A 24,831-nucleotide genomic window follows, 5' to 3' on the forward strand; every position below is an offset into this window, starting at 1 on the left:
GCAGGTAAGCGCTATCATCCTGAGGTCCAGGACAGGAGAGAGGTCTGTGCTGCGTTGTTTGACTGTTAACACGGTTTCCTTATAGATTGTAAGCTCTTGCGAGCAGCGCCCTCACTCCTCTTGTTTGAATTGTTAATACATTTTTCACTATGAATAGTAAAGTGCTGCGGAACGCGTTGGCGCTATATAAATAAAGATTATTGTAACATTGTAATAAGTCCTCAGCTGTGTGAGCAGGACTAGCTCGGTCCTTCGAAACTAAACAATCTTGTTACCAACAGTGAGAAATTGAGCAATACAAAGTTTATTAGAAAGTTACACTTTATTTACATGAGGCTGGACACCGGCCCTTTAACTATCGGTGCCTATAGAGCTTATTGATTTACTATGGACAGATTGCTATACCTTGTTTCCCCTGCAGGAGGCGTCGTGGGGGGATATAGTATTATTACAGCCAGGTAAAGTGGTCTATTGTTAACTCCGCCACAGACTTCTTTGATTTGGCACTAGATAAGGATCTGGGTTGGATCGGTTGTTGTGCGGTGACGCAGCGGTTTTCCGTCTGATCGGTTTAGCGCGGTGCGGTGACGTTTATTACGGTCTGATCCTGGACTCACCTTATACTTTTCTCCTCCCCTAGGTTCTGCAATGAGAACAGTCCCTGCCCAGTCCCCATATTCTGGTCTTCATGGGGTTCATGGAGCAAATGCAGCGCAGACTGTGGAGGGGGCGTTCACTCCAGACAACGCACCTGTGAGAACGGAAACACCTGCCCCGGCTGCGCTCAGGTAATACTACGCCCGGCTCGACGGTACATCCAAAAGTCCAAATGTTATACATTTGCGGTTTAAAAATCGGGACATTTTTTTGTTAGTCCCATCAGTGGAAAAATGTTTGTCCTCTGTATTTGTTCTCTGCCTTCTGATTGTCCTTTAAACCGTGCCCGTCTCATCAGAACTGCGACGGTGGCCATTTTGGGGGACTCCTTTTCTTAATTCACTCCGCTTCAGTGCTGGGGTAAAATAAGAAACGGCGTGCTGTGGCGGCGCACCTAGAATGGCGGCCGTCACTGTGTGGCATCGACATGGAGCAGTCATATATAACATCCGGAGGTAAATGTTACCGCTTGTTCCCATCGCACTTTCCTTGCAGGAATTCAGGATCTGTAACTCGGAGGCGTGTCCTGAAGTGCGCAGAAATACTCCTTGGACGCCATGGATGACGATTAATATCACACAGGGCGGAGCGCGCCAGGAGCAGAGGTTCCGCTACACCTGCCGCGCTCAACTCTCTGACCCCCACGAGCTGCAGTTTGGGAGGAAAAAAACGGAGACGCGATTCTGCCCTAATGATGGTTCTGCGACCTGCGAGACCGACTGTAAGTGTCACAACGTTATTTACCGCTGGGGGATCCACTGACAATTCTACTGCAAGACTCGTCCGACTGTATATGAAGAAATCATCGTATAATAAAAAGTTGAAGAATCTTTCATTAGACTGTGTATCTATTTCTCATCATTTTCAAGATCTCTGTTTTTTGTCAGTGGATAGGAACATTCTTGTTTACATCTAGAAGGGGAAAACCTGTCCAGACCTAGTCCTGTTCGCACAGCTGATGGGTTTATTACAGTGTATCTAATCTAGACAATCCCCTGTAAGCTAAATTGCCTGGACTCCAGACTGATAAATCTTACCTGCACTGATACATAGTAACAGACAAGACAGTGGAGAGATTTGTGCTCCTGCTGGGTTTACCTCTCAATGTATCAAGTCTAGACATTCCTTCGTAACAAACCCTCACCTGTGTGAGTTGTATTCGGTCAGGAGGGGGTTTTCAGCCTTTGGATGTAAGCAAGATTGTTCCCATTCGCTGACTGCAAGCAGAGTTGTAGAACTTTTCATTATACAATGATTAAACAGACAGCAGTTATACTATATTCCATTGTAAATGTCTGAACCTCGTGCCTCACATCATATCTGGATCAACAGATCCAACGCCATATGATGATATGTCTCAAACCCAGGCATGCTGGGAGTTGTAGTTCAACAGTTACAGTACACAATAAAACAATCATAATGATCAACACTAAAAGTCGTATTCCTTTGCAGCTCTTGTGGACGACATGATGCGGAGCGGTAAGACTCCAGCTCGTGTAATCAGCGGAGGATGGAGTCCGTGGGGAGTTTGGTCTGCCTGCTCCCGGGACTGTGAATTGGGATTCCGCTCCAGAAAAAGAACTTGCAGTAATCCTGAACCTCGGAACGGCGGTCAACCCTGCATGGGGTCTGCCATGGATTTCCAGGACTGCAACCCACAGCCCTGCCCAGGTGAGACAAAGACCCCCCCCATATTACAATAGCTCCATCTCGTTCAGTGTATTCTACTGTGGTGCTGAAGAGAATGTTATTTAGCATTTGTCCACGGGGGGCGCTGTTAGATTCTTACCTCACCACATTATTATTATCAGAAAAAAAAAGCATTTTATATAAGATTAATCGTCGCGGCTCCCAGGATTACTTAGCAGCTCCGGGAAGGTTGTCCGTTATCAGACAGATGTAGTTACAAGGCGCGCTCGCTGAACTCCATCACCAGGGACATAATTGCGTTCTGTTCATGACATTGATCTCTGTCGCTGCGCCGCGGTCGTGCTCTGCTCATTAGTGGATACAAACTGTCCTGGCTCTGCTTCATGTCACGCACCTCTCTATAATCTTTACGAGGAGTCCGACTCGAACTGAATGTGAGGAAAACGCAATTACGTCTTAATTGAAAACAACAAGGTGCTTTCCGCTACGGGCGCGGTGGCTTTATTGGGTAATTGTTTTCTCGCCATCATAATCTAGGACTTTATTCCCCCGTAAACTGCGCCGGGTCCAGTAATGAATAATAAAATCTACACCAGCGCTGGCAATAAATAGGTTTTATACGGGTGCTTGGGCTAAAGTTGACTTTACTTTTACTACCATCATCTTGTGTACCTCAAACCTGGAGCTTGCAGACATTGCTGATCCTATAGACCGTACCGCCACCTACTGGAGAAACTTGTAAAGAAAAATCTTTACTTCCGTCACCCTTAGTTGTCTCTTCCAGGAAGCCATAGACCGTGGTCTGTGCAGTGGGACCCTCTCTCTGAGGTCAGATTGGAGACATGTCTGTGTAGTGGGACCCTCTCTCTGTGATCAGATTGGAGACGTGTCTGTGTAGTGGGACCCTCTCTCTGAGGTCAGATTGGAGACATGTCTGTGTAGTGGGACCCTCTCTCTGTGATCAGATTGGAGACGTGTCTGTGCAGTGGGACCCTCTCTCTGAGATCAGATTGGACACGAGTCTGTGTAGTGGGACCCTCTCTCTGAGATCAGATTGGAGACGTGTCTGTATAGTGGGACCCTCTCTCTGTGATCAGATTGGAGACGTGTCTGTGTAGTGGGACCCTCTCTCTGTGATGAGATTGGAGACGTGTCTGTGTAGTGGGACCCTCTCTCTGAGATCAGATTGGAGATGTGTCTGTGTAGTGGGACCCTCTCTCTGAGGTCTGATTGGAGATGTGTCTGTGCAGTGGGACCCTCTCTCTGAGATCAGATTGGAGATGTGTCTGTGAAGTGGGACCCTCTCTCTGAGATCAGATTGGAGATGTGTCTGTGAAGTGGGACCCTCTCTCTGAGATCAGATTGGAGATGTGTCTGTGAAGTGGGACCCTCGCTGCCATCGTCTCCTCGATCACTTGTTATAATCCAGAATTTACTGCCATGTTTCGCTTCTGAAGCTTTTTACACGTTTAGTAATGGCCCCAAATATCAGGAATTTGGGAGAAATTCAATCACTTAGAATAGACAGTCAGTGAAGCTTCGAAATCGTTGGATGTTATTATTTTCTGCTTAATAAACCAACCACAAATCTGCGCAACGGCGAGATATTTTCTGCAGATTTCAGCCTCCTCGTTTTAACTTCCTTGGCCCATGCCGTCTATAGGGAAGAGGTGGACGGTCAGCGACTAAGGACGGGCAGGATTTATACAACACTCAGGAGTGGGACAGTGGCCAGCTGGCATAGTAATGGCGCTCTAATCCCACAATGGAATAAAAATATTTTGTTTCTTGCAATAAATTCTACTCCATCTGCAGAAGCTCCATAAACTTGAATATGGTAATATGGCTGATGCTGAAAAAGAACAAATCATCTTCATGTTCACAGCTACTTAAGTGCAGGATTTATTAAAGGTCTCATTCAGTCTTCTGTTTTTCAATAACTTTCCCTTACCAGCATCTCTGATTGCTTTCAGTGAAAAGAAAGATTCTTGGTTTATGGAGGCTGAAAACCATACAGACCGAATACTGAGTGAATAAGGAAATATATAATATATATGCAGCATTGTTTATAATGAGACTGATAAAATGTTGTTCATTTGGTGGAGATTGTTACTTTTTTGTCCGGTTTTAGATTGTTTGGAGGAGATATTTTGCTTCTTGTTCATTATATATTTCGGCAGCGGCTGCCTGTTAAATTTGTATGACGAGCACGACATGAGAGATGCATTTAATTAACTCTCACTTGATTATGTTAATTTTTTTTATACACAGAAGTTTACAAATAGTTTGTTAAACAAAATGTATATAGTGTTCCATAAGTCTTAATACCTGCATGAATTAGCGGAGAAGCTCCCCGTGATATAATATAAAGTATCGCAGACCAGAACTGGACCGTGCCTGGGAGCCAACATTATCTGTGCTCCCCTTAAATTACCAGATTCTCATCTCCATCCCCCAGCAAATTGATCTGAGATACTTAAGGTTGCTTGTGGGCGTAGCGTAATATCCCCTCAATGTGTCAACCAATTAAAAGTTTGTAAAACTTTTGATCACCTTAGTGTTGTAACGACATACACTATTAATAATGTCTATATATGACCTAATATCCGTCTACCTCCTACGATTGTGCCAAAAATGGGCAAGAATATAACTACTATAATACTGCCCCTATATACAAGAATATAACTACTATAATACGGCCCCCTATATACAAGAATATAACTACTATAATACTGCCCCTATATACAAGAATATAACTACTATAATACTGCCCCTATATACAAGAATATAACTACTATAATACTGTTCCTATATACAAGAATATAACTGCTATAATACTGCCCCTATATACAAGAATATAACTACTATAATACTGCCCCCTATATACAACAATATAACTACTATAATACTGCCTCTATATACAAGAATATAACTACTATAATACTGCTCCTATATACAAGAATATAACTACTATAATACTGCTCCTATATACAACAATATAACTACTATAATACTGCCCCTATATACAAGAATATAACTACTATAATACTGCCCCTATATACAAGAATATAACTACTATAATACTTCCCCCTATATACAAGAATATAACTACTATAATACTGCCCTCTATATACAACAATATATCTACTATAATACTGCCCTATATACAAAAATATAACCACTATAATACTGCCCCTATATACAAAAATATAACCACTATAATACTGCCCCTATATACAAAAATATAACAACTATAATACTGCCCCTATATACAAGAATATAACTACTATAATACTGCTCCTATATACAAGAATATAACTACTATAATACTGCCTCTATATACAAGAATATAACTACTATAATACTGCTCCTATATACAAGAATATAACTACTATAATACTGCTCTTATATACAGGAATATAACTACTATAATACTGCCCTCTATATACAGGAATATAACTACTATAATACTGCTCCTATATACAAGAATATAACTACTATAATACTGCCTCCTATATACAGGAATATAACTACTATAATACTGCTCCCTATATACAAGAATATAACTACTATAATACTGCTCACTATATACAAGAATATAACTACTATAATACTGCTCCTATATACAAGAATATAACTACTATAATACTGCTCCTATATACAAGAATATAACTACTGTAATACTGCTCCTATATACAAGAAGATAACTACTATATACAAGAATATAACTACTATAATACTGCCCCCTATATACAAGACTATAACTACTATAATACTGCCCCCTATATACAAGAATATAACTACTATAATACTGCTCCTATATACAAGAATATAACTACTATAATACTGCCCCTATATACAAGAATATAACTACTATAATACTGCTCCCTATATACAAGAATATAACTACTATAATACTGCTCCTCTATACAAGAATATAACTACTATAATACTGCCCCCTATATACAAGAATATAACTACTATAATACTGCCCCCTATATTATACAAGAATATAACTACTATAATACTGCTCCTCTATACAAGAATATAACTACTATAATACTGCTCCTATATACAAGAATATAACTACTATAATACTGCCCCCTATATACAAGAATATAACTACTATAATACTGCTCCTATATACAAGAATATAACTACTATAATACTGCTCCTATATACAAGAATATAACTACTATAATACTGCTCCTATATACAAGAATATAAATACTATAATACTGCCCTCTATATACAAGAATATAACTACTATAATACTGTTCCTATATACAAGAATATAACTGCTATAATACTGCTCCTCTATACAATAATTTAACTACTATAATACTGCTCCTATATACAACAATATAACTACTATAATACTGCCCCTATATACAAGAATATAACTACTATAATACTGCCCCCTATATACAACAATATAACTACTATAATACTGCCTCTATATACAAGAATATAACTACTATAATACTGCTCCTATATACAAGAATATAACTACTATAATACTGCTCCTATATACAACAATATAACTACTATAATACTGCCCCTATATACAAGAATATAACTACTATAATACTGCCCCTATATACAAGAATATAACTACTATAATACTTCCCCCTATATACAAGAATATAACTACTATAATACTGCCCTCTATATACAACAATATATCTACTATAATACTGCCCCTATATACAAAAATATAACCACTATAATACTGCCCCTATATACAAAAATATAACCACTATAATACTGCCCCTATATACAAAAATATAACAACTATAATACTGCCCCTATATACAAGAATATAACTACTATAATACTGCTCCTATATACAAGAATATAACTACTATAATACTGCCTCTATATACAAGAATATAACTACTATAATACTGCTCCTATATACAAGAATATAACTACTATAATACTGCTCTTATATACAGGAATATAACTACTATAATACTGCCCTCTATATACAGGAATATAACTACTATAATACTGCTCCTATATACAAGAATATAACTACTATAATACTGCCTCCTATATACAGGAATATAACTACTATAATACTGCTCCCTATATACAAGAATATAACTACTATAATACTGCTCACTATATACAAGAATATAACTACTATAATACTGCTCCTATATACAAGAATATAACTACTATAATACTGCTCCTATATACAAGAATATAACTACTGTAATACTGCTCCTATATACAAGAAGATAACTACTATGTACAAGAATATAACTACTATAATACTGCCCCCTATATACAAGACTATAACTACTATAATACTGCCCCCTATATACAAGAATATAACTACTATAATACTGCTCCTATATACAAGAATATAACTACTATAATACTGCCCTATATACAAGACTATAACTACTATAATACAGCCCCTATATACAAGAATATAACTACTATAATACTGCTCCTATATACAAGAATATAACTACTATAATACTGCCCCTATATACAATAATATAACTACTATAATACTGCCCCCTATATACAAGAATATAACTACTATAATACTGCCCCTATATACAAGAATATAACTACTATAATACTGCTCCTATATACAAGAATATAACTACTATAATACTGCCCTATATACAAGAATATAACTACTATAATACTGACCACTATATACAAGAATATAACTACTATAATACTGCTCCTATATACAAGAATATAACTACTATAATACTACTCCTATATACAAGAATATAACTACTATAATACTTCTCCTATATACAAGAATATAACTACTATAATACTGCCCCTATATACAAGACTATAACTACTATAATACTGCCTCCTATATACAAGAATATAACTACTATAATACTGCTCCTATATACAAGAATATAACTACTATAATACTGCCCCTATATACAAGAATATAACTACTATAATACTGCTCCTATATACAAGAATATAACTACTATAATACTGCTCCTATATACAAGAATATAACTACTATAATACTGCTCCTATATACAAGAATATAACGACTATAATACTGCTCCTATATACAAGAATATAACTACTATAATACTGCTCCCTATATACAAGAATATAACTACTATAATACTGCTCCCTATATAGAAGAATATAACTACTATAATACTGCCCCTATATACAAGAATATAACTACTATAATAATGTTCCTATATACAAGAATATAACTACTATAATACTGCTCCTATATACAAGTATATACCTACTGTACTTTTCTACAGACAGTAATATTTCTGACCCCCATGTCCTGTAAGACTATATGAGATGCCGGCTGATAACTTTGTGACATTTCCCGCGGTGAGGCGTCTTGTACCTGTCAGTGATGTTTGTTGTACATTATATGTAGATAAATGACTCTGGACAGTTTGACGTTTTGTCTCAACAGCTTTTTAGATTATTCGCTTTGTTCTCCGGAGAGTTGCTTATTATTTTCCTCCTGACTTGATTTTTGTGACTTTATGTTTTAGTGAAGGGTTCGTGGTCCTGTTGGTCATCATGGACACAATGTTCTGCCACATGTGGGGGTGGACATTACCAGCGCACACGTACCTGCACCAACCCTGCCCCATCCAACGGCGGTGACATCTGCATTGGTCTACACACTGAGGAGGCGCTCTGTAATACTTACCCCTGTGAAGGTATGGAGACTGGGGTAATATTGTACGATTATCACATTCTAAACATGAACTAACTACAAGATATAAAATGTCTACAATAAAATGTCCACTTTGTATGCGTCACAGTGTAAAGTAAATGGAGATGGGTGTAGTTCTGCAAGTCCTGCTGTCGGTCCCCCTCCGGTCCCCAGTGCTCCCTCTACTGGAGCCCGCGCTGATTACAGCTGCTGACGGCTCATTCACTATTATTTATAACCTCCCTGGTTATTACATTTCCTTCTCCACTGAATAGTTCCCGCACCTCTACCCACTGACCCCCATACCCTACACTATCACCACCCCATGCCTCTTAGACTGTAAGCTCTGTGGGCAGCAGATGTTCTCGTTCTGTAACTCATTGTTCGTGAAAGGTTTTGGACATATCGTCTCCATTGTCCGTTATTTGTATGATCAGATTGTAGAGCGCCGACTAATATATCGACTCTCCGTAAGGTATCCTCCTAGTAATAATGTAATTTCAATCTATGGAGCTCCCTTATTGGTTGCTTCGTATTTAGAGGGTTTATAGATCCCATACAGTAGAATAGCATCAGTTGTGGTGGATTGCTGCATAGCTGGGGCCCCCGGGAGCAGCATCTGCACTGGGGCCCAAAACTTCAGGCTCCGCCTTTGTTTTTGGTGAGCAGTCGTCATAATTGTATCCTGGCCGCCTTCAGGGGGGCCACAGGGCCCTGTGATCACTTATTACACCCTGTTACGGGGACACGGCAGTGATGGGTTCATGAATCATTTTGTAATTCTCTTTGGGGAGAAACCAGAATCTGAGCTGAGAATATAACCGGGTTGTAATGAGGAGAGGGAGATGCAGGTAGTGTTGGTATCCGAGTCGCTGCCGACACGACTTCTCCTTCCAGCACATGAATTGTGAGCTCCGTCTCGGCATACGGCTCATGTCAGCGCTAATTGCCTGTTCGCTGATTACCATAGACAGGCTGTATAAACACACAAAGGGATTTATTTAGCATGGAGCCCGGCCAGGATATTGCGGTGCGGAGGGGACGTCTCCACTGGGTAGAATGTGGTTTGCAAACGCTCTGGTTTTGTGCTGGTTTGGAAGTGGATCAGGATCTGGGTGATTATCCGCTCTGTGACATGATTTGTGAGTAGACTTCGTGCGATCGGAGGGAAAGCCTTGGCTGTGCCATGAATAATTGATGTGATATCTGGGGGGTTGAGTGAAGCCGTGTAAAAAACCTGAGGTTTGTGCAGAATTTCCCATCCGACCGACGACTCCGCGCGCAGCAGCAGCGTTTGATTAATAGCTAATAACACCGCAGGTGCCTGTCACATTTTATCAGTCAGATTCCGCTGCAGCCCACGTAGAGGTGAAAATTAAATGACTACCTGGACAGATCTGTAGCTCAGACGGCAGGCGACTTTACTATCCGCTCCCACTGCGTGTGAAGGGTCCACAACCGGGTGCAAAAAACTGGTTTGGGGTCTTCAATCTGAATTTGTGATTATAATTGGTTCACGACAGGGACACACATTGCTGTCCCGGAGCCCACAGAAGGTCCCCGTCCTCCATGGTGAGGCGTCCGGGGGAATAAGAAGCACGGAGAATGTACAGGGAGGACGAGCTCGTAATTCTTCATCTGTAATTTGCGATATTTTAGGTCTTTTTATTTCTTTTACAGATTAGTAATAAATATTTTTTAAGCCGTTGACATAAATCATTCGCGAACGCCTGAGTGGGGAATGATCACAGCGCTACTAGTTATGTTCTGGGCGTATCGGAGCTGCGGTAACGTCTCCGAGTGGAAGGATTTTTTATTTCCGTGCAGGGAGCTGTATTTTATTCTTGCATAACTTATCGTCTTCCAACCTTGACATGTTCCTTTCTTTTACCTCTCCATATGTCCCAGGAGTAGATGATGTACGTAACGCTGTTCGGAGGGGCCGTGCTCCTAGATATGCGTTACATTGAGCAGGAGGAGCTCAGGGCTAAAATCAGAATTGGGTCCCCCTGCTAGTTTATGCCATGACCCCCCACCATCACCGTCTTAGGACCGCACTTGAAATGGTCGCATTCCCCTCTGGCCGCCCCTTACCCCTCCCAATGTACAAGTTTACACCGGCCAAAGGAAAGGGGACAAATTAACCTGCTCGGCCTCCGCATAGTCGCTGCATGAGCTGTTTTTTGGCGTGTACGTGTGGAGAACATGTGTCTACATACACGTGTGTCTTTATATGTATTTGGAGATGAAGAATCCAATCAAAAAAGGCAAATTAACATATAACGTTCTGAACCAAAGTCAACTTACATTGTCACTCATAGATTGTGTGGACATAGCAAAGGAAAGGGAAGAAACCTCCAAGTCTAGAAGGCCTCACTATGTAATAATATATGCAGATATTCTTTATATGATGTGATCTGGATATTCAGACCGATAATTCTAGGTGGAGAGAACATGAATATAAAGGCAGGTGGAGATCATGTTTCTCTAGAGATGGAGTTGGTGACAATGTCTCTTTCCTTCCATCTAAAGGGACTCCAGTAACTCAGTGAGGGACGTTGTGGATCCTTGTTGGCGCGCAGGTGGAGCAGATGTGGGTGGAAATGATGACTTCTTTGATTGCTTTGCTTGTTTTGCTCCAGGTGGTTGGGCGGAGTGGTCAGAATGGAGCATGTGTCATGAAGATGGAACACAATATCGAAACCGCTACTGTGACGTACACAATCCTGGACCCACACAGTGCGTTGGAAACAGCACTCAGTTCAGAGACTGTGTATACAATGAAATTCCAGGTACGCCTTAACACCACGTGTGCCCAGCCGGCAGCGATCTCCGTCTGATCACCTCTAATGATGCCAGCAGCAGCGGAGCTCGTACTGTCACATCATCGTTGTGTATTTTTGCATTCACAGCGATTTCTCTTTTTCTTCGCAGTGATCCTGCCGGCTTCAAGTATTGATGAAAACAAAGAATGTGGAGGTAAGAAGAATCGTAATCATGGCTGACAGCCCGGCGTCATGTCTTACTGTCTGAGGACTTGATATTTGGTGGGCAGCACATTGATTTCACCGTCATCATCATCATCAGATCTTGACCAGCCTCCTTTTCCAATGTCCACAGGTTTCAGCCTTATTCATCTGATCGCCACAGGCGTGTCTTGTTTCTTTGGCTCCAGCCTCCTGACCTTTGTAATCTACGTTTATTGCCAACGGTGCCAGAGACAGTCCCAGGAGTCCACCGTGATACACCCTGCAACCCCCAACCACATTCACTACAAGGGGAACTCTACTCCCAAAAATGAAAAATACACTCCCATGGAGTTCAAGGTAGGAGTCTTGGGTTGAGAGCGGAGCTGCATGTCATGGGGCATGAATTACATTGGGTATATGGACATAAGGGAAGTGGAGGAGTAGGTATGAAGTGGATATAATGGGTAGGGGCATGCCGAAATGGGACGCCTCCAATCTGGTGAATAAAGGAGATGTTTTGCAGATGCGGAATGATTGCATGCTGTGGTGGTCGTCATCATATCTGTGTGTTATCTGCTCATGGCTGGGAAGATGAAGCCCCATTCACATCAAGCATTTAACCCATGCTGCCCAATCCAGTCATTTCCTAAAGTCTAGTCTGATATTGACCCATTATCCTTATAGTATGGTGGATTGAGCTTCTAGAGCTTTCCCTTGCCAGGGGGGGGGGGCGGTGGTGAGAGGTGGGGGGGAACTTATTCAGATCCTGTTGACTTTCCGATTCTGGCTCCTCTAAGCTTCTTGGAGAAGTTGACAAGAATGAATGTTTAATTTTCACTAACCTGCCACAGAAATAAATCAGCTCCGCTCCTTGCTGTTAGAGCTATTGATCCGGCCGCTGTGATTTATCTTTATGGAGTCTTGTTGTTCATGAAGCCGCTTTACACCGTGAACCTTGAGCTCCTCGGAGGCCGTGACTGTTCTTGATCTGGTGGAGGAGCCACGAGTAATGGAGGCGTCTGGGACGAGATGGCCCTAATGTCTCTCACACCCCCAGAAATATACAGACGCCCAGTAAACATCACATGGAGAATTAGAATTTATCAAACTAATTGATTTTCTACAACAGAAGTTTAGATCCTGTAAGGAACCGTTGGCTTCATTTTGAGAAGGTTTTGTCTTGGTGAGAAACCCCCTTATAAAGGGTCGGTTCCATCTTCTGTAAATCGTTGTATAATAAAAAGTTCTGCAACTTTCTAAAACACGGTTTTATTCATGGACCACGGACGGATTTTGAAAATGGTGAGGAATTAAAACAAAGTCTATTAGAAAGCTGAAGAACTTTGCAAGATGTGAACTAACAAAGCACAAAATTAAGATGTACGTGTGCAATGAGAACCCCACAGTCCAGCGAGTAAAGTATTTATATCCGAAAACCCTGCCCTGCAATTATGTCGAGTCCAAGAAAGGGAAACCTGGAACCCGTGTCTTACATGTAGTCCCTGCGGTCCCTGTGCATGGCTGCATGTGCGCGCCGGGGGCCGTTACTTTGCATGTTCATGACTGTATCATCCTCTAAGCACAGAGCGCTGCCAGGTTCACATGTCCCACATTCACTACGTCCGCATAATCTCCTGATCCCCCAGTCCCTGAGCGAGAGGGATTTATTACTGATGATACAGAACATTTATACCCCGAGAATACAGGACAGATCCGATGTCTGCTCTGCAAATACAAATGTGAAAACTTGTAGCGATTGTTCTATTCGAAGGTTATGAAAGGGATTATCCACGGTTACATGTGCTTGATTGGGGCGAAAAGCAAGAGACGCAACAGAGAGAAGCTCCCGCCAGAGGAGTAGATGGAAGGGGGGCTGAGGTCGAGGTCATACCTGGGGCCCGAGGACCACATCTCTCACATAAGAGGACAATAGTAGTTGGGGGGCCCCTGTTATAGATCTTACCTCCGGGCCTAAGAGCCCCATATTCTGCTCTCACTGCAGCCGTCCCTACATGTCGACCGCGTGTAAAGCATAAAAAAATAATAAATTCTATCCCGGTGGAGCCTGTTTTATGGAGCTGGAGCGTAGAGGGGTTTTCTGATGTTTCTAGATCTCCCATTCATATCCATGGAAAGCTGCATTACATGTGCAGGACCGGGACCTGGGACCGCTCAGCATCAGGATTTATGGGTTATCGGAGCCATAAAAAGTAATACGTGGAAAAGTCCTTTAATTCACTGATCATTTTATTGCATTAATAGCACGATATTGAAAGAAACAATTGACCAATCACTTCGTGGAAGCCGCTGCCCCGCAAAGATACAAGTTATGTCCGAACAGGATCAAACTACAGCAGTCATATTAAATATGACCTCAATTTTCTAACATCAATTCCTTCGTTTTCATGATCTCTGCTTGTTGTCATTGAATGGGAGCTTACATGATGTCCTGGTCATGTGATGATTACACGGGTGACATTACCGTACAGTGTCTCAGATCTCGGTGTGATCATTACATGGTCAGGAAAGATGGTCAACCTGTAGAATTACATAATGTAGATTCCCATTCAATGACTGCCGGAAAACTTCATAAAAACTGTGGGGTATTAATGTTAGAAAATTGCAGAATTTTCCGTTCGACAATAAAGCTTTAAGCTTCGTTCACACTAAAAGCGCTTACACCAAATGTATCCATAGGGCCCTATAGACCTGATAGATGCCAAAAGAGTGTCCATTTGGCATCCGCAGGGCAGCAAGCATTGGTATTACGTCTTTATTCTTTCCTATACACTGGTCCGCCACAAAAAATCTATTACATAGTAGTCCTTTTTTAACATGACATATGACACTATATGGTATACGCTGGGGGATTTCCATAGCTAATGTACCAAACCTAAAGCCCCATCCAGACGCTGAGCTCCTGCATGAAGTGTCCGGGGTCTCTTCCATCTTTTTTTTGTGAAGATATTCAGCACCGATAATGGCCCCCACAGCCGTTATTTTACATGTTCCCGGTTTCATGGTGGGACATTATATATAGTCGCACACTAAGGCCGAGTCCATTGGATTTTGTACTGGATATTACATTTGTTCCTGGCAGTTCATCCGTGCCATCATTTTGTTCCATGGTTTGTATCACATTATTATCCCCCCATAAATCTCATTCTCATGTCACTCAATGGCAGAACAGTGACTGTGAACTGTTGCTTGTAGCTGACAGAGGTGACGCACTTAATAACGGGGACACCAGTCCTTGAGATGTGCCAGTGGAGCTGGAGAGCAGGTAAACTCCGTCCCACAAGAGATAAGCTTATACTTCCTTTATGAAATACAATTGAACAAATCAAATATGGATTTCAACAGTTATATTTTGGTGATATTTTTGCATTAGACTGACTAGACCACAGTTTACTATAGAGCAGCGGTGACATCACTAAGAATACAGCCTATTCATTTACTAGAGAGCAGCGGTGACATCACTGAGAATGCAGCCTATCCATTCACTAGAGAGCAGCGGTGACATCACTGAGAATGCAGCCTATCCACACTAGAGAGCAGCGGTGACATCACTGAGAATGCAGCCTATCCATTCACTAGAGAGCAGCGGTGACATCACTGAGAATGCAGCCTATCCATTCACTAGAGAGCAGCGGTGACATCACTGAGAATGCAGCCTATCCATTCACTAGAGAGCAGCGGTGACATCACTGAGAATGCAGCCTATCCACACTAGAGAGCAGCGGTGACATCACTGAGAATGCAGCCTATCCATTCACTAGAGAGCAGCGGTGACATCACTGAGAGTGCAGCCTATCCACACTAGAGAGCAGCGGTGACATCACTGAGAATGCAGCCTATCCATTCACTAGAGAGCAGCGGTGACATCACTGAGAGTGCAGCCTATTCATTTACTAGAGAGCAGCGGTGACATCACTGAAAATGCAGCCTATCCATTCACTAGAGAGCAGCGGTTACATCACTGAGAATGCAGCCTATCCATTCACTAGAGAGCAGCGGTGACATCACTGAGAATGCAGCCTATCCATTCACTAGGGAGCAGCGGTGACATCACTGAGAATGCAGCCTATCCATTCACTAGGGAGCAGCGGTGACATCACTGAGAATGCAGCCTATCCCTTCACTAGAGAGCAGCGGTGACATCGAGAATACAGCATATCGATTCAATAGAGAGCAGCAGTGACATCCCTAACAATGCAGCTTAGCCATTCACTAGAGAGAAGCGGTGACATCCCTGAGAATGCAGCCTATCCATTCACTAGAGAGCAGCGGTGACATCACTAAGAATACAGCCTATTCATTTACTAGAGAGCAGCGGTGACATCACTGAGAATGCAGCCTATCCATTCACTAGAGAGCAGCGGTGACATCACTGAGAATGCAGCCTATCCACACTAGAGAGCAGCGGTGACATCACTGAGAATGCAGCCTATCCATTCACTAGAGAGCAGCGGTGACATCACTGAGAATGCAGCCTATTCATTTACTAGAGAGCAGCGGTGACATCACTGAAAATGCAGCCTATCCCTTCACTAGAGAGCAGCGGTGACATCGAGAATACAGCATATCGATTCAATAGAGAGCAGCAGTGACATCCCTAACAATGCAGCTTAGCCATTCACTAGAGAGAAGCGGTGACATCCCTGAGAATGCAGCCTATCCATTCACTAGAGAGCAGGGGTGACATCACTGAGAATGCAGCCTATCCATTCACTAGAGAGCAGCGGTGACATCACTAAGAATACAGCCTATTCATTTACTAGAGAGCAGCGGTGACATCACTGAGAATGCAGCCTAGCCATTCACTAGAGAGAAGCGGTGACATCCCTGAGAATGCAGCCTATCCATTCACTAGAGAGCAGAGGTGACATCACTGAGGATGCAGCCTATCCATTCACTAGAGAGCAGCGGTGACATCACTGAGAATGCAGCCTATCCATTCACTAGAGAGCAGCGGTAACATCACTGAGAATGCAGCCTATCCCTTCACTAGAGAGCAGCGGTGACATCGAGAATACAGCATATCCATTCAATAGAGAGCAGCAGTGACATCCCTAACAATGCAGCCTAGCCATTCACTAGAGAGAAGCGGTGACATCCCTGAGAATGCAGCCTATCCATTCACTAGAGAGCAGCGGTGACATCACTGAGAATACAGCCCATCCATCACTAGAGAGCAGCGGTGACATCACTGAGAATACAGCCCATCCATCACTAGAGCGCAGCGGTGACACAGCACTCTGTGATCCCGCTCCATACTTCCCCTACCCGACTTTGGCATATGGATATGTCAAATGTTGGGAATGGGTTAAAGGGGTTTTACCCATCAGAGACATTTATGGCATGTCCACAGGATGTCATAAATGTCAGATAGATGGGGGTCCCACTGCTATCTCTAGAATGGGGCCCCTAAACCCCGTTCTACCGCTGTGTTGGGGCTGACCATGAATTACGGAAACAGCATAACTCGCTGAGCTGCGCTGTTTCCGTGACTCCCATAGAACTGAATGCTAGTTACGGAAACAGTGTAGCTCACATTTTACTCGGCTTCGGTAACTGCCGTTCACTATTATGGGAGTTACGGAAACAGCGCAGCTCAGCGAGTTACGCTTTTTTATTCATGGTCGGAAATCAGCCACAACACATAGAGGTAGAACAGGGTTCTGGGGGCCCCGTTCTAGAGATAGATGCGGGTCCCACCTCTGGGACTTGCACCTATCGAACATTTATGACCGATCCTGTGGATAGGTCATCAATGTGTCTGATGGGAAAATGAGAAGATGCTCCCAACAATCGCTAAGAGTTGATCAGCTGCAGATCCACAAGATTGATGAATAAACCTAGAATATCTGGCAGCAAATCAAAGAAAGTCGCCGCTCAGGCCTCGTCTATGTGTAATGAATGGCGCATTGTTTCTCAGCAGACAGAATGTGATAAACCGTCCCAACTGAGATATTCTTACTGTTTATGTTGTTGATGATTGTACGATGCTGCGAGAGCGATCACTGCCCTCCTGAGATCGCTGGTCGGTTACGTCATTATATTCTGGATTTCATAGCGGTATCTGAATCATTGACATGGAAGGTTTTCATTCACCGTAATGGGCAGGAGCCCCGTGTGGGGTGCAGGAGCCCCGTGTGGGGTGCAGGAGCCCCGTGTGGGGTGCAGGAGCCCCGTGTGGGGTGCAGGAGCCCCGTGTGGGGTGGAGGGTGCGGCTCTCGGGTCCTCCTCTTAATATTTCCATTCTTTTATATTGCAGACACTCAATAAGAATAATTTGCTTCCAGATGACCGAACCAACTTTTACCCTTTGCAGCAAACGAACGTGTACACGACGACTTACTACCCGAGTACGCTGAGCAAATTCGACTTCAGACCAGATTCTTCTCCAGGCAGAACTTTCACCAACAGCTGAGACTCGGCCCGGCATGAAATTGGTGTCGTCGCACTGAGGTTCCATCTCTTCCCCCCCCCCCCCTCATGCTACATAAATACGGCTCCGCTCATTCTCTGTCATTACTTGAGTTGGGCAAATGCCAGACTGACCCTTCTCTGAGAACTATTGTGGACGTCGCACTGGAGTAAGCCCCTAGGACACGGCTAGAGGGGTCTCTTCATGGTCGGGAGGGGAGTTTAGTCCGTGGCTTCTGTTTACTTGAAGATGAACGAGCTGCTTCTGTAGAAATCCTGGAACGTAAAAAAAAAAAAAATTTTAAGAAAGTTTCCTGGAGGTTTTTGCAGAAGCTTTTGACGTGTTCACTGAACGATTTCTTTTTTTTCTATAAGCAAAGAAAATAACGCGTTCCACTGAATGGCTTTGTCGCTTGCATGACGCGCTCCTCCACATCGTCACGGCGTGGCTTTCGCTCTGTTAAACGGTATTTGGATCATTCCTGGATTGTACCGACCGCCTCCGTCATCCTGCTGATTAAAACGCAACTTTGTGAAATGCCGTTCCGGTGTCGCACGGAGCGGCGCGCTTCCTTAACAGATTATTCTTCGCCGCCTCTAACAAGTGTCAGAATTTTTCTTGTTGATATATAACAGATCCATTAACACCCGAGAAGTTCGAGGCCGATAAATCACCAATTGCTCAGTGTCTACAGGTGTTTCCGGGTCCACCACGAGGTCACTGTAGACCGGACCTACCACCAGCTTCATATGATGTGTATCCCGATAGGTTTTCACCAGCAAAGGCTTCACGGCAGTTTTTATTCTGTTCCGGTTTCTTTGTAACTTAGTGTTAAAATCAGGGTTTTATTAGAGAACAGAATTTGAGGACGATCGCCCTTGGCTTGTTCCGCTCACGTCCCTGTGCCCCATGGAACAGATGATGCGTCCAAGGATAATGATCTGATGGCCATTTTAAGGGACTGATTTAGTAATAAGTGAAAGCAGGACCAGTGGGAGCTCCGGATTGGTTGGCTGCTTTTCATGATGTAATGACTCATTTTAATGTACAGAAAAAAAAAAAAATCTGATCGCTGAACGCTCTGGATTTGTTTACGCCAATTTGTGTTCTTTTCACGATAACTAGGATTGAGAATGTTGTTTTTTTCATTGTTTAGATTATTTTTTTTTATATATAAAAATAACCGGACAACGAACGTCCACAGCATCTTGTCTTCCACTATGGACGTTCGCCCCAAAAAATGTTTAAACATCAGATGAAACCGCCGAGAGAGGTTTCTGTCATCCTGACGTAGTCAATGGGGTAGTCTGGAAGTTTTAGCTTTACACATTGTAGAGAACAGACGATGGTTCCATGCCCCCCCCCCTCCCCTCTGACCACGGGAGGAGACGTTTTTAGGAAAATGTTTTTTTTGAAGAGTTGTCTTAGTTTTGAGCGTTGGCATTAGGATGTTTAGACTTTTGTCTGACGTGCGTGGGGGTTTTTGAGATTTTAGCGTCGATGTTTAGAATGTTTTGTGGATAACTTGGAGAATGCAGCAGAGCGACTGTCGTTTAGGTGGAGTTCGGTTTAGGCCTTAGTTTAGAGTGATTGCAATGCAAACCCATTCAGTGCCTGTTCTGTTTTTTTTTATGGTAAAGTCACAATATAAGACACACGATGAGTTGGAGGTTCACAGGAAGGTGTCTTATTAATTCCACATTCTTAGATCCGTGCAGCGCAAGAACCATCGATTGTCATGGACCTGATAATGAGCAGCGCTGCACTACAGCCCCACTGTTCACAGCACAGCTCTGCTCCATCAGCGGTGCCCCCCACCATTAGTGAACTCTCTCCCTACTCAATATTGGTCATTTCCTCCAATAAAACTATCCCTTTAGTCTTCTCTGAGCTGAGCGGCTGATACCAGGGACACCAGCTCATTTGCATAATTTTGCTTAACGTTTCTGTAGCAGAAATTTGATGTGTGGGTAATTTAAATGCTTCAAGGTTGTTGCAGAACCGTGGACAATTCTGGACGTATCGCAAGTCTTCATGCCTGAGATGTCGCTGTAGATATTGGCGCATGTCCCCTATATAGTAGATGCAAGAGGGAAATCCATGGCATGCTCAAAATTGCTTGTGAAAATGAAATCTATGCTTTATACGGTAGAAGCCGCCATTTGTAAGATTGAATTTGCTAGGAAGTCGTTTCATGAGATCTGCAGGGCCAGTTCAGGCCGACACCAATTGTCTTGATAAAGGACGCAGTGAATTAGTGGCTCCAGATCTGGTTAATTATCTCTTAAAAGGAACGTCGTGTGAGTATTGACTTCCAGGGAGATCTGATATGACACAAAGAGACCGTCAGATAAACCAGAGACCGTCACACACTAATGGCGAATGTCTAACGGACCTGTGGGACCGTTCTCAGACCCTAGAGGATCAGCCCCCCCCCTCGTATTCGAAACTTTTCTTAAAGTCCATTCACATGTTGAGGTGCGGTTGAAAACGCATCAGAAAAGCGCATGCGAATAGACCCTTACTCCACAACACGCTATGGCCACAGAACCGGACCGCTACGTTTTCCCAGACTGAACACATCACACACTTACTTTCAAGTTAATTTCAAGGGGTTGTCTAGGATGTGAAAAACGTGGCTACTTTCTTCCAAAAACCGCACCACACCAGTCCACAAATTGTGTCACGTGGCAGCTCGGCCCTATTTACTTCAATGCTGCGGAGCGGCAACTCCAGACCCCGTCACGCCTGTCCTCGGGTTATGTCTTTGTCGTGTGTTTCTAATCTTTGGACTCCTCCTTTAGGGTCACACATTTTTTTAACGCGAAGAAAGATCCACCAAATCACCGCAAATACGCACGCAGTTTTTCAATGCGGTTTTAACCACAACTCAACCGCAAAGTGTGAATAGACCCTCAAGGCCGAGATCACACACCGTTTTGATGCAGTTTTTGGCTCCGTTTTTTCAGCTAAAGCCAGAAGTAAATGCAAAAAGAAGGAAAGATATAAAGATCAGACCGATCTCCTTTCTTTTGTGTCCACGAGTTGTTGTTTTTTTTTTACACTTTTGGATATTTATCTTATTTTCCACGGCATTTTCTATATTGTAACAATCTGTAGAGATCACTTCTCCGTAGTCATCACCGGTAGGATGACAATGAAAGGAAACCCCTAAATGATAAAGCTGGAAACAGATACGGGTGTATTCACATGGTGCGGTTTTGCCATGCGTCGATACAGCACTGAAAAACGCATGTGGTTTTACTGCGATTTGTCGCAGATTTACAGTTCGCACGGTAACCGCAGTAATAACGCATGCGGTTTTTTGTGCAGTTTTCTGCGGTGTTGCAGATAATGCAGCAAAACCCCACAGTGCAAATCTACCCTAACGCAGGATCCACCATTGTCAACAGGTGAGGGAGACAGCACCCCTCCTCCCCCTCCCTGCACAGCAACCTTTGCGCAGGTTACAATAGGTCCGGTTCAGTAGATCCACGGTAGATCCTGACAATGCGGCTATAAAACCGCCACAAAAATACTCCTGAATTATGGCCGTCTGAAAGAGACATTAAAGGGATCGTCCGGGCACAGAGCAGGAATTTCATAATGACGACCTATGATCAGGGAGTCCGAAAACCGAGCCCTGCACCAATCCGCTGTTCCGGCTGCCTCTCTACATTGGATGTTATGTTGGGGTCGGTGTTGGAAGCAATGGCTCCGGTCACAGTATAGCGGCCGTGCTGCGGTAACCCAGAGCGCCCACTATACAGTGTACGGAGCCATCTCTTCTGACAACGACCCCACCATAACATCCAGTGCCGGAGCAGCTGATCGGGGTCCGGCTGTCGGATATACTGATAACCTTTCCTGCCCATAGGTCATCAGTATAAGATGCCGCCCCGTGCCAGCACAACACCTTTAAGGTAATTTCTCGGAAATGCAGGAGATTGTGATCAGGGAATTCATACAAAGCTGGAGAAAATCTGAGATGATAAACTCTACACTTCAGGCCGCGTGGACACCACCGTAGGTTTCATCTGTAAATACGGAAACTGTTACGGAATGACGCCATTTTTTGTGTCTGTTGCGAGTTTTGTTGCACATTTTGATACTGGTGAGATAAGGGACGCATTTTAGCTGGAAGGGGCAGGATCTCCCATGGACCGACAATTTACCGTAATTTATGGCAGAAAATGGTGCAAATCTACAACTGCTCTCAGGAGGCGAAGACTTGCCCCTCTGTCACACGGGAGCTCCTCTCGTTGCATTTGTTGCATTTCCCGCCGATGCAGATTAGTTTAAGTCCGGCCGGAATATATTCATACAACAATCAGTATAAAGTCCACACGTAACGGAATTGCTGCCGAACATGGTGCGGATGAGTCTGTGACGTCTAATCTGAAAAACACAGCAATTCAGTCACTTTCCAGAGCAGGAATTGACATGTACGAAAAATACGCAGCGCAAGTGAATTTCTGGTCAGAAAATTTATGCAGCGCGTGGATGAGATTTGTTAACCCCCCCGCCCCCCACTTTGATGCTTCTGTATTCTGCATATTTTCCATCCACAATTCCGTTACGTGTGGACGAGCCCTAACAGTCCCAAACATGAAAATCTGAATGAATTTTATTTATTCCGCGACACTCAAAACTCGTCATGAACGTGCCGGGAAGAAAACGGTGGCCGATATAGAACTGAATATAAAAAGCCTCTGGCCGCTATTTTTGCATCTGACTGTCTTCAGGTTGGAGTGGGGTCTAAGTTGTGACAAATTGATGCTTATCTGTGCCCACAAATGTTTGACAGGCTGCACTAGATTAGACTAGTCTCGAATTGTATAAGGCCAGGGCTACACCGAGGGGAATTCATGAAGACTGGATTTACACACGTTTTGCTGCGTTTTTGTGCATTTTTTGTAGTGTTTTTAATGCGGCCAAATGTTACATTAAAGTCCATTTTAAAAAAAACTATAAACGTTCACTACACACAACTGTGTTTTGGCTTGTGACGTTTTTGAGACAGCGTTGCGATCAGCGGCGTTTCAGCGAGTTCTGCCAGTGACATTTTTTCAGGCATTTTTCCCGTTGGCTTCTCTATAGCACTTTTTAAAATCCATAAAAAAGAATGTACAAAATGACTAAATGAAAAACGCCAAAAAAAGGCACTAAAAATACCATAAAACACGCATGTTAAAATTGTAATATAGTCACATAGGTTGAAAAAAAAGACCCCGGTTCAGCCTTTCTCAATAAATTACCCGTCACTCGTTACTCGATTAGTTAGAACCCTCAATGCAATTCGTCAGTAAATAATCATCTCGCCTTTTTTTACACGCTGACATAGTATCTGCCATCACTACCTCCTGGGGTCAGGCATTCCAGTGTGACTGCTCGAACTGTAAAGAACCCTTTCCTATATTGAGGTCTGAAACATCTTCCACATGCAATGGGTGTCCCTTGGTCCTCTGTAGAGTCCTCGGAAGGAACAGATAAGTGCTAGTTCTCTGCACTGACCACACATCTACTTATACATGTTAATAAGATCCGCTCTAAGTCGTCTTCATTCCAAGCTGAACAAGACCAATTTTTCTAGCCTTTCATTGTAAGCGACGCCTCCCATCACATGTAATAATTTTGTAATGCACAGCAAGTGCGTTTTTTTCCGGCCGCAGGTGGAAGCTGCTACGTGGGACGGTTTCCTTACAGCGCGGTCCAGAGGAATATAACACACCGGTAAACTGCAGCTGCCACTCAAAGATGGAAAGTCTCCCTACATAAAGTTTAGGTGCTGCGTTTCCTACATACTGTTCTTACGTTCACTTATATCCATGTCATGTATTTGTGAGCATACACTTTGCAGATGAAAAATTACACTTTCTGAACGTGCCTTTGTGTCAGATCAGTTTCGAGACTGGGGCTACGTCTATACCCTTACACTGCAGCCATAGGCGCCGACGACCAATACTTATTAGTACACACGGACACGTATATAAATTATGTTTTAGTATGAAAACCGCTGCAGTGATCTACCAACACAGGACTGTGGCGCACTAAACCATTGATTCCGTTATTCCCTTGTTCTGCTCTGACGGAATGTCACGACGCAGGTGTGAACAGTCTTACCCAGATCCAAATGAGTCACAAATGATGACTCTGCAGGTGGAGTTCTTCCATAACCAAAATTCCATCCACAAAATGAATAGGCCAAGTATCCTTGCACTTGGATGAAGTATTTGGTACTTCAGTGTGCGGCGATCGCTCACGTAGCATCAAGTACGGCTCTGATTAGGCTCCCAAACCGAAATACTACGTGAAGATCTATTGGCGAGGGGAGAATATCAAAAGATCGCACTAAAATTTGCTAGTTTTTACTTTTCTTGCCCCTTTCTGAAAATGGTACACAAAGGGGGCGAGGTTTAGGAATAATGGGTGTGGCC

The 24,831-nt window shown here is 43.1% G+C and overlaps 1 protein-coding gene across 6 annotated transcripts in view; it reads left to right on the forward strand.

The window, feature by feature from the left end:
- Nucleotides 1-19,471, forward strand: part of SEMA5B (semaphorin 5B) — a 259,077-nt gene extending 239,606 nt beyond the window's left edge. For 4 of the 6 annotated variants that reach the window (XM_075829034.1, XM_075829033.1, XM_075829037.1 and 1 more), the window contains 8 exons: nucleotides 641-788; nucleotides 1,153-1,378; nucleotides 2,110-2,328; nucleotides 8,829-8,999; nucleotides 11,638-11,787; nucleotides 11,930-11,974; nucleotides 12,116-12,321; nucleotides 18,242-19,471. In XM_075829034.1, the coding sequence (XP_075685149.1) occupies nucleotides 641-788; nucleotides 1,153-1,378; nucleotides 2,110-2,328; nucleotides 8,829-8,999; nucleotides 11,638-11,787; nucleotides 11,930-11,974; nucleotides 12,116-12,321; nucleotides 18,242-18,397 (1,321 nt within the window). In that variant the 3' untranslated portion in view covers nucleotides 18,398-19,471. Of the gene's footprint in view, nucleotides 1-640; nucleotides 789-1,152; nucleotides 1,379-2,109; nucleotides 2,329-8,828; nucleotides 9,000-11,637; nucleotides 11,788-11,929; nucleotides 11,975-12,115; nucleotides 12,322-15,177; nucleotides 15,248-18,241 lie in introns of all 6 variants that reach the window. The other 2 variants (XM_075829038.1, XM_075829039.1) reach the window with 2 other exon arrangements.
- The last annotated feature ends 5,360 nt before the right edge of the window (nucleotides 19,472-24,831 follow it).

This window comes from Rhinoderma darwinii, chromosome 6 (assembly GCF_050947455.1).
Source record: "Rhinoderma darwinii isolate aRhiDar2 chromosome 6, aRhiDar2.hap1, whole genome shotgun sequence".
NCBI classification, from domain to species: Eukaryota; Metazoa; Chordata; class Amphibia; order Anura; family Rhinodermatidae; genus Rhinoderma; species Rhinoderma darwinii.